Source organism: Clupea harengus, chromosome 7 (genome assembly GCF_900700415.2).
Source record: "Clupea harengus chromosome 7, Ch_v2.0.2, whole genome shotgun sequence".
In the NCBI taxonomy this organism is placed as follows: domain Eukaryota; kingdom Metazoa; phylum Chordata; class Actinopteri; order Clupeiformes; family Clupeidae; genus Clupea; species Clupea harengus.
In genome coordinates this window covers 26,797,458-26,812,057 of record NC_045158.1, presented here as the reverse complement: position 1 = coordinate 26,812,057, position 14,600 = coordinate 26,797,458, and the positions used below count along the sequence as shown (strand labels likewise).

Below are 14,600 nucleotides of genomic sequence, written 5' to 3'. Positions count from 1 at the left end.
GGGAGTTGGTTTGTTGTGAAAAAGACTGTTGAGGAGTCTGGCGCCCTCTTGAGGTGAACCAAGAAACCAATCATCATGCCAGACTGGAACCGTCCCTCTTTCACATCAGCTCCTTTTCATCTGCGTTACATTGACTCTGCGTCTTACAAGTCGGCATCTGAAGATGAAAAAATGGCTTTCTCTGTGTGTGTGTGTGTGTGTGTTCAATGTTCCCTGTATCTTTCCTTTCTCTGTGTGTGTATTCAATGTTTCCTGTATCTTTCCTTCCAATTGCTCGGGGTGTGCACTACTACCGCTCAAGAGCACAGAAGAGTTTAAAATGATTTTTGAATGACACAGTCTCTAGACTCACGTCTGGAGTCATTATGATTGTATAGATGCTGGATAATCCATTGCACAAGTACTGGACTCTTGAATTGTATGTTGGGGTTGGAGATTCAAATGATTTCCTATTTTGAGTTTTCCTTGTGCAATTTCCCACTCCTATTAGCGTATGTTATCAGTAAGGTATTGAAGTAGTATGTATCATTATCATTATGGTTGCAAGATTTTTGTGTGATGAATGTTTGGGTATGTGTATGTAGAATTTTAATTTATCATTTATTGACAATCATGTGTTTTTTTTTTTTTTTTTTAAACTACCATTAACCTGCTATTAAGTCCTTTTGTGTGTTGCTCCTGTTTTATATAGGACAAACTCCTGTCTTTGCCTGAGCTCTGTAGTTTACATTGCAGTCCTGGCTGGAGGCTGTGTGGAGAGATCATTTACCTGCCTTGTGAAAGAGACGTCTTGAAAGCACATGGAGCTTGACATTTAAGGAAAGGCTGTTTCCATTACTCCTCAAGGAAGGAATCGCTAGTGATCCCTATGTGGTGTGTATCTGTAAACTGGTATCTGATGAATCTTATTCTTGCACGACAATGCTCTGATTTTTTTTTTTTTTTGTTTGTTTGTTTTCTTAGAGTGAGTCATATCATACCGTAGTCAATATCATTGTTTCTAGAATGTCCTCTCTTGTATGTCATCATTTGTCAGCGTCTTTGTTATAGCAGACCATGACACCACAGGCCTGAAGGAAGAATCAAGTATCGGCTGCCATGTCTGAAAGGGTGTCGAAGTTAACAGACCACATAACTCCCTTATCAGCATTTTCACACAAGAGACTGGCAGCAATCATTGATTCTTTCATTCTTTCCTATGGAATGTTTGTTGCATATATCTTGAGTGCTGGTATCTATCCCCCCCCCCCCCCCCATGAGTTTGAGAAGACGTACGCCTCATTAGTCTGCAGTTTCAATGGCTGTGGGTTGTATTCACTACATCTTGACCCATTTCCCCTTCCACTTCTTCAAGAGTGGCGTTCATGGAGAGACTGGACAGTATACCAAATGAAGTGGGGTTTTTTGGACTTCATTTTGGACATCATTGGACACTGATTCACAATCATGCGAATATTGACCCTGCTATCTGACAGACGTTTCACATTTAATTTCAAATGTGATTATTTTTTTTTTAAAGCAACTGTGGGATTATACATTTGGAAATCCCTGTATGCAAAGTATTGAGATGTTGAGTCCCCACGTCATGGAAAGAGATGAGAAAGAGATGAGAAAAAGATCCAAACTCAAGAGCCGCCCATCTCTCCTCCAAGCTGTTCTCATAACCTCTGTGCAGAATTATTGACAGTAGCCAACATGTCAAACCTGTCAAGGAGGAAGTATTGTCCTTATGGCGTGCCCCAAGTCTTTAGTCAAGTGTATGTAGACACAAAACTGACAAAGGTGAGTGTAGTCTTTCCTGCAGCCTTTGTTGTAAACCTGAAGGGACTCACCCCTCAGAATACTTGAGTAATCCAAAGCACTTGTATGTACGGCACGCGTTTGAAACACTCGTCATGATTTAATGTTGTGCAGAATGAAAATAATAAATCTGAATCATTGAATGTACAACAACCTGTGTGCTGTCTTTTTTTAATGTATTAATTCTGTGAACTGTGGCCTGATGTGTATATCAGTTCATGGGAGACAGCTCCATTGCTTTGAGGAGTGCCACCATTACAGGGCTGGCATCAGTGGCCATTTTGATGTAATTGTAATGTAATTAGTTTTAAAGATGGATAGAAAAGCATCAGTGTACCTGTTTTTCATTTGTGGTGTCTTGATGGCTGGATCAACTAACCACGTGGGGGGGGGGAAAAAGGGAGATTTAAACCCCGGGTAACATGACATCATATACCTCAAAGTAAGGTTTTCAAATACAGTTACTAATTCTGAAGTGCTACATGTTTGTTACTGAGGAAAACATGTAGCACTGAATTGATATTTCTATCATTGGACAGGACAGACAGCCTTGTGACTTTAACCTGAACTCTAACAGGTAGTGTGCAACTGCACTAACGAGCAATCCCATCAACATCCACACGTTTATTTTTCACCATAAAGCCTTCATTTCCTGGTGCAGTCCAGCAATTATCACAGTCAGCATCTATAGGTGTGCACCTTTGTCCCGTCTTCTCCCATGACTCATTTCTGTCCTTTGGTCCAGCTGCGTAATTGTGTACGTGCTGTTCTCAGCTCATTGTGTGTGTGCTCATTGCCATGCTGTGAGGTGCTATTGTCTCCTCCCTCTTCTTTCGGCAGGGAATGCCAGGTAACTTCCTGGTAGCCCGGAGTGGGCGTGAACCTGAGGCTGCTCACACAAGAGACTCGTGCATGTGTTATTTCCCCTGTAGCCAATCTTAAGGATCACCTCTTCAGGGAAACCAGGAACCTCACGCTGTTCATTCACATTTATCTTCTGCTGTGAAGGAACAAGCTTATTGTTGTCAATTGGAGCTCACTGAGATTACTGTGGTGCTTAAGAGTGTGGTGAGTGTTTCTCCAGTTGCTCCTTGCTCTTGGCACAAGTTGTTTGTTAGACTGAAAGAACTGGCTAAACTTGTCTCACGTCTCTGATGTTTTCTATAGGCCTTACATCACTTGGTTTTTTTTTTTCTCATGTGAGATTAATTCACAGTTTATTATACTAGTCCCACTGCTTCCAGATTGTGTAACTTTTCTGAATGTCAGCAGGAAAGCTGTTGGTTTAGGATTTAGCGCATTTGAATGAATCTCTTGCCTTGACTGTGTTGGCCACAGGGCCATGCTTTACACTGAGTTGCTGCGACTCTGGGACGAGGCCGTGAAGGCAGTGGACGGACGAGACTGGCAGGGTGCCCTCTCCAAGCTCGAAGGCATCTACGAGCCCACAGCCCGCACCCTGTTTGTGACCGCAGCCGCACACTTAGCCCTGGGCCAGATCCAGCCGGCCATCCAGGTACAGGAAAAACCACAAATACAGCTCTGCCCTCACAGACATAAGACCTTCTCCAGCCTAGGTCCTAAGACTACATACCTATAACCAAAGTGTGAGTCCATTGCGTGTATTCCATGTTTGTGTGTGCGTGTATGTGTGGTCAACAAAGTGCCAGTTGTCTCTCTCTGTGTTCTCCATGTATGTGTGTGTGTGACATTGCTCTCTCCATTTCTTGTCTGTAGGCTTTAGACCAGACCATTGCCAAGGATGAGAGGCTTGCTGTTGGCTTTTACCAAAGGTCTGGAGTCCTTTTGCTGGCCGATAGGTAGGAGCTGCTGTGTGTGTGTGTGTGTGTGTGTGTGTGTATATGTGTGCGTGTGCGTGCGTGCATGCGTGTTATAACTGAACAATGTTTCCTCTTTCATCGCTAGCTAAGGAGCTGTGTACATTTTACATACCTGCGCTTTTTGAGAGACCTGTATTATCTTGCGAATACATCTCTCGCTTCTCTTTCACTCCTCTCTCACACGTTTCCTCATTCGTTTTCCATCCCTCCCCCCATCTGTCTGTCAGGCTGGAGGAGGCTCTCGCTGATTGCATATGGGCACAAAAGCACATGAGAGACAACGCTGTCATCGACTACCGACAGCTGGGGCTGCGCTTTAAACTCTTCAGCTGGCAGGTACAGTCACACCACACACACACACACACACACACACACACACATCACACCACAGGGCTATCCATTTCACACCTGTCCTCAGGAAAACTTGTTGCACGTTATGAGTCCCTTCGTGAATGTTGGATTTATTGTATGACCGACAGTTCATTGCGAAAACGTCCAACACTCCTAGTTAGTTTCATACATTTTCAGTTCATTTCATGTTGTAGGATTTTCCAAAGCAGTTGTCAGCAGTGCCCTGTGACCTTTAAGTCAACAATAAAAGTGGGAGTTTTTTTTCCCCCCCAAGTGATGATTCCGCAGCAATGCCATCTCTCAACAAAGGCCCTCTCAGAGTGAAGGACTCCGTTGCTATGAGGAAAGGCACAGTTATGCAATAGCTTCAAATCCACCTGCCTCACGATAGATAAGACACACACAACCAGCATTCTTTGCTTGTGGAATTATGCCATGTTTCAATTTCAGCTGCCAGACGTGACTGTGTGGTGAAAGAAATTCACCCCAGTTTCTATCTTTAGTTGACAGTGGCAACCAGTATTGTTTGCATAGGTGATAGACAGATTGATGATAGATTTACAGTGGTTTAAGGCCTGGGGTTAGTCATGCGTGTTACAACCTGGGTAGGTCAGGCCTCCTAGGAAAAAGGGCTCGGACTTCCTTTTTGGAGAAAAAAAATAATGTCTTCCTTATTGTGTATTGTTTCAAGGTGGTTCCTGTCTTTTGTAAAAGTGTCACTTTCCTACTGTCAGCACAAAACCCACTTTCTTCACATCTATTAGGAAGTGTAAATCTATATCAGTTTTCTATTTCATTAAAAAAGAAAAGGTAAGGTTAAAGTCAGGTATTTAACTGCCACTTTTTTCAAAGCAGCATAGAGACAACCTGCCAGTATTAGGAATGTGACGCTAACCTCTACACAACCACGGCCTCAAAATGGTAACCTTTTGCGTGTGAGGCGAACGTTTGAACCACTATTCTAAAGCCCCTTTTACTGGAGCCCCAGTAACTGATGGGAAGACAAACACAACCACATGCTTTTTTTCTTCTTGATTGACAGGTGCTTTATAATGCAGCTGCGGTGCATGTGCGGATGGGCCACTGGGATAAAGCCCGGGACATCCTTTCAGCCGCTGCGGAGGAGAAGGGCGGGGCGGCTCGGGGCGGCGCTGTGGACGTGGCGATGGACAGCATCTCTGTGAGTCGAGGTCAACCGTGAGGCTATCCATGCTACTTCAGTTTAATGCTGTTGCTCTGATCTAGCTCCATGCTACTTCAGTTTAATGCTGTTCTAATGCTCTGATCTAGCTCCATGCTACTTCAGTTTAATGCGGTTCTAATGCTCTGATCTAGCTCCATGCTACTTCAGTTTAATACTGTTGCTCTGATCTAGCTCCATGCTACTTCAGTTTAATGCTGTTCTAATGCTCTGATCTAGCTCCATGCTACTTCAGTTTAATGCGGTTCTAATGCTCTGATCTAGCTCCATGCTACTTCAGTTTAATACTGTTGCTCTGATCTAGCTCCATGCTACTTCAGTTTAATGCTGTTGCTTTGATCTGGTTCCATGCTACTTCAGTTTAATGCTGTTGCTTTGATCTGGTTCCATGCTACTTCAGTTTAATGCGGTTCTAATGCTCTGATCTAGCTCCATGCTACTTCAGTTTAATACTGTTCTGCTATACTGATCTAGCTCCATGCTACTTCAGTTTAATGCTGTTCTTATGCTCTGATCTAGTTCCATGCTACTTCAGTTTAATGCTGTTGCTCTGATCTGATCTAGCTCCATGCTACTTCAGTTTAATGCTGTTCTAATAATCTGATCTAGCTCCATGCTACTTCAGTTTAATGCTGTTCTTATGCTCTGATCTAGTTCCATGCTACTTCAGTTTAATGCTGTTGCTTTGATCTGATCTAGCTCCATGCTACTTCAGTTTAATGCTATTCTAATGCTCTGATCTAGCTCCATGTATTCAGTGCAGTGGTTCCAGAACATGTCATGGCAGGCCCCCCTTTGACAATGAGAAACAGATTTGCCTCAACAGACATTTTATACAGAAACTGTAGACACAGACATTTTCTACAGAAACTGTAGAGAGTCATTTTCTACAGGTTCTTTACCGTTATTGAGGACAGACACAGGTCTACCTCTGAAGGGATCCTTTCCATGTTGTCAGACACTTATAAAAACACTTATAAAAACGAGACTATCGCTGGCAAAAACAAGTGGTTTACTTTGATGCAGATGCTTGGCCCTATGGGATTACGTTGTATAGCCATTTTGCAGTTTGTAGTTATAGTGTTCACACTCAATACTGGACCAATTTTGATGGGAAAATAGGGCCCAGGTTAAAAAATGGCAACATTTAGCTTTAATTTGACTAGTAGTGGGTTGTTTAGGGTTCTCGTTACGCTTTTTCTCCCTAAGCCTGTGGTCCCTTTGGCTGTGTCCCCGCCTCCCCTAGGGGTTTGGGAACCACTGATATAGTGTAAGACTTTGGGAACCACTGATATAGTGTAAGACTTTGGGAACCAAAGACGGTATGTAAAGCTCTCTGAAAATGCCAGAATCTTGAGAATGGACACTCAGAGTCCCTGTCTTTGATCAGCGGGTCAAAAAGTTAGTGTAACAGGGGACCTTTCCCTGATCTGTTGAAACAATCTCTCTCTCTCTCTCTCTCTCTCTCTCTCTCTCTCTCTCTCTGACTTTTAGGTTTGATTTTAGTACATCTAAATTTAGTATTTATACTGTGGTTGATTGAGTTTACTCTGAGCACTGAGTGTGTGAGTATGAAATAGTGTGTGAGAGCTGTTGTCTCTGCCTAGAGGAGGGAGGTCCTGGCGCCCCTCCTGGTCCCAGAGGGAGAAGTGTTCAGGCCAAGGAAGGAGGAGGTTGAGCAGCTCAAGCAACGTGACTTCCTGGGAAAAGCCAAGGTACACCACACATATACACACACACACACACACACACGCACAAACACGCACACACACTCTCTCATACACACACACACACACATACGCACACACACACACACGCACACATAGTTTGTCCATTAGGCACACATGTGTATGCACTTAACACACATCACTCACTCACTCACTTACTCCCTCACTCACACACACATTTGTAATTCTAAATTGGACTGTGTGGCAGAGATAGTCAGACGCTGTGTGTGTGTGTGTGTGTGTGTGTGTGTGTGTGTGTGTGTGTGTGTGTGTGTGTGTGTGTGTGTGTGTGTGTGCTCTGTGCTGTCTGCAGGTGATCACCTCCGTGATCCCTAATGATGACTATGCTGGTTTTGATCCACTACGGGATCAGGTAAGAAACAGCCCACAATATTACAACTCCTCCACCATTTGGCAGTCTCTATAGAGTATTCACTATCTCTTCCCCACTGTGCTTTTGTGTTTGTGAGCAGAAGCCTGGGTACTATGAGCCTAAAGTTGAAGGTGGACAGTAAGTATACTCACAGTTGTATGTCATTCTTGATTTGTTAGTTTCATATACTATAACCAAATATACAGATATATATATATATATATATGATTATACAAATATACATGTAAAAATGTATCATGTTGTCGTTGTTTTATACAGTAGCAAGTACATGCATATATAACAGACTATGTTCTCAGTTACAGCATTTTAGAATAGTAGCAACACTTCCATCCTTGGGACAATAAGCCCCGGCACTATTGCATCGTAGACACTATTTTATCATAGACACTATTGTATCATACCATACACTGTGAAGTATGGAGTTTTGCTCAGTGGTCTAGTTGTGAAAGGTCTTGGGTGAAGGATGACGCAGTGGCTTAAACACACTAATTCCTCTTGTTCTCTTTGTGCCGAGGACAAGGAAGGGCCATCACACCACACACACCCCCCCCCCCCCCCCCCCACACACACACACACAAGAGAGGACCCATCACACCGCAGTACACCATTCTGAAAAATAAAATATGCTATACTACCAAAAGACACCATTTAGTGTGTTGGCAAGCTTTTATCAGTGTCAACTGAGCTGTTGGAAGTGTTTGCAAGGTTTTTGCGTAACTTTTAGGTAGTTAGCGTGCTAGTTTTGGAACAGAACTCCGTATTGCTGCTTTGAATAACCGTTGCCCTTTGATATTTGCCGTCGTCTTCAGGGATTCGCGGTACATGCGTCTGAAGAGTGCCTATGTGGCCCGCACCCCTGAAGAGGTCTCTGTGCCCGCTGGAGCGATGGTGTTCATGTTCAGTGAAGCAGACAGAAACGGCATGGCTACCGTCATCCATGACGGTCAGGTAGGAGTGTTCTCTGCCATTTCCACATAGGCTTAGGCCAGGCATTATGGTATGTGCCGACATTATGGACCGGAAGAAGAGACAGGGTTTTTTTTTTTTTTACAATTATTGAGGTAAACGGACAGATATTGTCACTTCTAATAACATAATGAGCCTGTCAGTGGCGGAAACAAGTGGTTTCCTTTGATGGGTATACTACAGTGGAAAAGGTCATGAGGTCAAGAAAAAGATGTGAAGGAGAATTCAAAAGCACTTAAGAAAAGACAACCGCGGTGCTAACAGAATCTGACTGCACTTACACTAGGCTGCGTAATTATACCACGGCGGATGTTATTGACGTGAGACATGTTGATTGTTGAGCGTACCCTTTGCTAAAGGAGACAGGAAAGGACACATTGAAGCTCCTTTCCTTCTGCATTTAGAAAATTGGACCAGCTCTTACCATGGCTTACCTGCCACTTACTTAGACACTTCCGGGTCGTTTCACTCAGTTAGAAACCTTCCTAAGCAAAACAGACTATTTGATCACAGCCTAGGTCTCGTTGTGACCTGTAGAAAGGCATGGCTGGATATCAGTCCTGGCATACACCACGTCACACACGGGCTGAAAAGAACAGAGGAAGAAGAGCAAACTTTAGTAAGAAGCGTAAGGATATTTATGATGATTCTAAATGTGAAGTTTTTTTTTTAAATGTATCGCTTTCTGGACTATATCTACCTTTCTACATAAAAAAATGGTCTTTTACCATTGTCATTTTACCCCGGATTTGGAAATGTTGCGAGCCCTGTGCTTTTTGCTACGTTGTTGTAACTGGTGAAAACACCATTTCTTTCTTTGTCCCTCCCTCTCTCATACACACTATTTCTTTCTCTTTATTTATCATTAATGTATTACATCTCATGAATATTATTATTATTTCTCTCAGAAAGGTCTGCTGCCCATCACAATGCTCGATCCTGTGGATCCAAACAAGGCTAAAAAGAAAAAGAAGAGGAATGTAAGTCCTTGTGTGTGTTTCTTCCATCTGTCTCAGTATTTCTGATGATTTAGACTCGATATCTTGGTGTGCTCAAACACACAATGTTGATTTACTTATCGGAAATGACATGTAAAGCTGTTTTACATTCCCCAACGTTTTTCACCCATCAATGCTGTCCTTTTCCTACTCTGAAAGTGTGACCTTTCCAGCTCACTGTAGTGTCCCCAGAAGTGCTCAGATAGTGAACGCTGAGTTCACCTTGAGTTTCAAGGGGAGACATGGAGTGGCAAATGACTGTAATCCTGTACATAAGGTCCAGAAGGGTCCTAAAGCGGGTGCTTGTCTGTTCTCCACAGAGCGTGCCCAGTGGCATCCCCCTCCCACCCTCACTCAAGCCCCCTACTCGTCCACGGACCCCCTCCATCCCTACAGGTACAGAACCGAATGCTATCGTTTGACGATAACAGTACTGAGCAGGCCTTTACGGGGCCAGTGTGGTTAGTACGTCATTTCCTGTTTTTTTTTTATCTCTGGAAAATCTCTGGTCTCTTTACAAGTGTTTGTAACCCCCCCCCCATTTTTCTTCTGTGAGGTGCATTGTGTTACCTCCTGGTATGAAATGCGCCGTACAAATAAAGTTTGATTTTGATTTGATTTGATGCTTAGCTGTCCTCCTACTAGTTGGCATTTCTTGTATTCTTTCTCCTCAGAACTTATTCGCACATTGAAATGATACCAAGATATCTTCCTATAGTTCCTTAGGGGGTCTATAGAATAGCACATTAATGTACACATGTGGGTTTAGAACATATCACGCAAAAGTCAGTGTCACGGCACAGTCCACATGATGTGAGAAGTTTTTCATGTGCTGTGAATCAGTCATCTTTGACAACTTTGATTTCTCCTTTGACATATTTTGATCCTTCTGTCACTGTGCCCAGAGGCCCCTCCCTCTTATGTGAGCTCCACCGGCCTTTCTCCGCCTCCTCAGTATGTGACCCCAACCAGCAGCCCTTCCGACCTGGTGAGTCATTACATTTTACATTTAGTCATTTAGTAATTTAGCAGACGCTTTTGTCCAAAGCGACGTACAAGGGAGAGAACAGTCAAGCTATGAGCAATAGAACCTGGTGTAGCAATAAATACTACTTTACATAAAAAAAATATAAAAATACGAAATAGAAAAGAAAAAGAAGTGCAGGAATGTAACTGCTGTAATTGTAAGTTAAGCACTAGTCAAAGTGCCAGTTAGGACGGGAGGTGCTCTCTGAAGAGTTGGGTCTTCAAAAGCTTCTTAAAGGTAGAGAGGGACGCCCCATTACAGAGGAACAAGTTCATCGCAGGACCCGTCACTGTGCCCTGTTTTTCTGATTTCTCACTGTCTAGAACCATCTATCTGCTGTGAAACATTGCACTGGATATTATGACATTATTGATCACTGTATTGTGTATCATCAACCTTAAACCTTGAACGAATACAAACAGTAATCAAAGGCCCCACTTTCACTGCGGGCCTTCAGCCATAGGAACTTAAGACCAGGAACTTTGTCCTGGTCTACAAGCACTAGGTTGGGCTCATAGTCTAAATGGGTCTTATGAACAGTTTTACTGTAGAACAATGGTAACCAAAAGACATTTAGAACTGTTCCCTGCTATAAGCCTAAATATAGAAACAAACTGATGTGATGCATTTTTACTACAGTGAGCTTCACATTCCTCTGCTGATTTGAGAAGTTTGGGGCAGGTGTGTTATATACTGAAAGACTATTAGCATTGGGGCATGTGTGTTATATGCTGAAAGACTATTAGCATTTAGGCAGGTATGTTATATGCTGAAAGACTATCAGCATTTGGGGCAGGTATGTTATACGCTGAAAGACTATTAGTATTTGTCCCATTTGAATAGAATAGTGATTATGGCCTGATTAAGTCAGCACAAAGCTCAGGGGAGGAGGAGGAGGAGGAGGAGGAGGAGGGGGAGGGGGGGAGAGGCAGACACAAATATAAACTGTCCTATCTGAGGCCAGCAGGGAAGGTACTTTATTTTGAACTGACCTATTTACAGGCTCAAAGAATGTATCCCAAAGAATGTATCCATGCTTCATGTAAAATAATGGATTAATACATAAATTGAGTCTATGAAAAGATTCATGCAAACACACACACACACACACACACACACACACACACACACACACACACACAAAACAAAACAACAGAACTCTTCTGGGGAAGTGTGATGTGTTTACCCACCTGTTTGAATGCCTTCTCCCTATACTCCTATACACCTCACAGGACCTGGCCTCCCCCTCCTCAGATGACCCTGGCACCGTGGTAGTGAAGGTGCACTACAGATACACGGTGGCGCTGCGTGTCCCATCTGGCACACCGTACGGCGAGCTGCAGCAGAAGATCGGTCGCAAACTGGGCCAGCCATCCTCTCAGTTGCGCCTGAGGTATCAGACTTCCTTCCACTTGAGCCCAGTTGGTCGACCCATTTTCGTTCTTGTGTCACTTTGAGCCTGTTCTGAACATTCTCCCACCTACACTGGTAGTAAAACTGTAAAACCTTGGTCTTGGTTTGGACCCTCAAGGCAGACCAGACACTGGTCACTTCCTCGAACAGTACAGTAAATTTCCTCCGGGATTAATAAAGTATCCATCTATCTATCTATCTATCTATCTATCCATCTATCTAATTGTCTTTCAAGTATTAGAAATTAAAAAAATGTTTTCTATTCTCTGGTTTTGCTTCACTCTCGTTCAGATTTAAACATCATGGGTCGCAGGCTCTCACACCCCTGGAGACCACAGAAGGCCTCCAGAGCCTGGCTGAGGTGGCAGAGGCAGGGAGAGCCACACTGTGGTGCCAGGTAGAACCCACCTGGGATGGGGGGGGGGGGGGGGGTCCCTTTCCATCTTTCATCTTGTGTCATTTGCTTTTCCCTCCCACTCCTTCTCTGTACTCATTACGATTCCTCACTGTCTTTCGTTCCTTCCATCTCAAATTAGTATCTTTTTAATTGTGCATCCGACGTAGTTCTCCCTCATGATTTGAAGAGCTGAGATTTTAAGGTGTGAAGCACGGATGGCATTTTCCCATGATGCACCTTGTCACTCAAAGCTGATGCAGATATCCTGTTCCCTTCCTTAGGTTGAGCATCCCCTAGGCAACAGGACCATTCTCTACCAGATGGTGGCACTGTATGACTACACTGCTCAGGGTCCAGAGGATCTGGAGTTCAGTGAGGGAGACACAATAGACATCCTCAGCGAAGGTACCAATTACATTTCATGCTAATTTGTGTCTACTCTTTAAATTGATATTAGCTGAGTTAGGATGCTTCAGGGCCCGCATCATTAACACTTATCTTCTAGTAGGATAGGAATTCTAGACAAGAACCCCTATCTTGTATTTTCTGTCAACCATTTTGTCATGGTTTGGCTACTTCTGAGCTAGCTGGTTGAGAGGGCGAATGAGTTTAGTTTGTGAGAGGAGACACAAGAGGATGTCTTGAGCTACACTGCAGTGACATTACCTGAGGGCTGTGGGTGAGTCTCTGTGCCACTGACTGCCTTTGTTGTGTTTGCTCTCCACCAGTCAATGAGGAGTGGCTGGAGGGCCACACGGCCGGAAACATCGGCATCTTCCCCAGGTGCTTTGCCTACCAGGACGCAGGGGAGGCTGAAGAAGTCCATCAAGCCACCATTCTGTGACACCTGTGTCCATTAGAGTATGTGGGAGCGTAGGCACAAACAAACAAACACACACACACTAGGGATGGGTTGTATTTTTATTTTTAAGCATGGAAAAAAAGGACCACGAATTACCCAGAACTTCACCTGACGGAGAATTCCACATTAAGTTACCTGTAGTGTGTCTAAATCTGCCTACAATTACCAAATGAGATAGTTAAGTAACCAACAACTGTGAAATGTTTGAATAATCTGCAAAATAATATCCAAGCAAAAACATCTTCAATTTTCATATCTTAATCTTTCATGATCTTCTCACTCTTTAAAATGTTTCTTTTTTTACTTCTGATATGCATCATTTTTTTTTTTGCGCTTTTGGTAAAAAGTTATTAAGTGTATGAACTTACAGTTAATTCTCAGCATAGATACATTTTGCGTATTTTTAGGCTTTTGACAGTTACATATATGGATACTATTTTTCCTGTCAAAACAAGTTGTGTATCATAAACCTGGGGCCACCCTGATGGGCGTGTGTACTGTCAACTTGTCACAGTAACTCACTGAAGTCAACAGAAATGTGTTACTGATGCCTTGGGAATGTTTGAAATGTTGGTTTTGGCAGTTGATTCCAAATCCCCATATGTTTACAAAGGTTTACCCGTGCTGTCTTTTCAGTGCCTGGCCCATCTTGTCTGGGAGCATCGCTTTAAGTGAACTAAAAATAACCAAGCAAATCCACATATCATGAACCAAATGTGTACTCCCCACACAAAGTTCTGGTAAAATGAGTTTTGCTCAAATGAAAGCAGAGGTCACATATTTGAGCCGTCGTAATTGGTCACAGGGTGTGATATGAGATGCCTCGTAGTCTTTTCATTCCCCAATTTAAAAACACGCCATCTCCTTTTAAGAGCTTGCTTCATACCCCACAGACCGAGTACTAGGAAGTGCCAGACCAGAGAATGCAATTATTCACAAGCGGCTGCATTGAGCGAATGTAAAAATAGCGGGTTGTGATTCAACCGCGTCCGTGTCAAGGCCTTAGATTTCCCTTTTTTTCTCTCCTGCCCTCGCCGGTAATTAATAGGCAGACGACCGTCAGGGACTTTTTCGACGGCACAAATGGTGGGAGAGAGTATAGCACCGTGTCGCCCCCAGTCACTCACTGCGTCATTCCGGGCAGCTTCTAAATGCGTCCCCCTCCGTACTCCGCGCTCTCCCTCTGATGCCTACTGACGCCTTCCCTCTGGATTTAGTTTAGTTCAGATACCATCATTGCATTCGTGGCTGTTGGAATTATTCCATATATTCTTCTGTTGATTTATTTATTCATTTATTAAATTGATTTCATCACATATTGGTCATATACTTTGCACAAATGACTGTCGTATCTTCCCAGCACTCTTGTACCAGCTCCTGTCATTAAAAGCATTTATCACCTGTTGTACACAAACCGTCTGGTCATCGTGTTTGACAGCTTCAGAGGGAACTGCACTCAGATGGTATTGGTCCAGCAATGTGGCTCATTCCAGTCGTTAAGCGTTCAAATGTCTCTCTGGGCCTCCTCTGATCGACAGCATGCTCACTTCACTATTCTGACGTTCATCCTATCTCTGGCCCTATTCTATCCTCTCTCTCTCTCACTCACACACTCACTCACAC

The 14,600-nt window shown here is 43.5% G+C and overlaps 1 protein-coding gene across 1 annotated transcript; it reads left to right on the top strand.

Annotated features, from left to right (window-relative positions):
- Positions 1-2,531: 2,531 nt before the first annotated feature.
- On the top strand, positions 2,532-14,391 carry noxa1 (NADPH oxidase activator 1). The gene is made up of 16 exons (XM_031570975.2): positions 2,532-2,868; positions 3,139-3,316; positions 3,538-3,620; positions 3,869-3,977; positions 5,035-5,172; positions 6,801-6,908; positions 7,234-7,293; positions 7,394-7,431; positions 8,124-8,262; positions 9,189-9,260; positions 9,599-9,674; positions 10,184-10,266; positions 11,538-11,698; positions 12,010-12,115; positions 12,397-12,520; positions 12,844-14,391. Exons 2-16 carry the CDS (start codon positions 3,143-3,145, stop codon positions 12,957-12,959), a joined length of 1,587 nt encoding a protein of 528 aa, XP_031426835.1. The 5' UTR covers positions 2,532-2,868; positions 3,139-3,142; the 3' UTR covers positions 12,960-14,391.
- Positions 14,392-14,600: the final 209 nt, after the last annotated feature.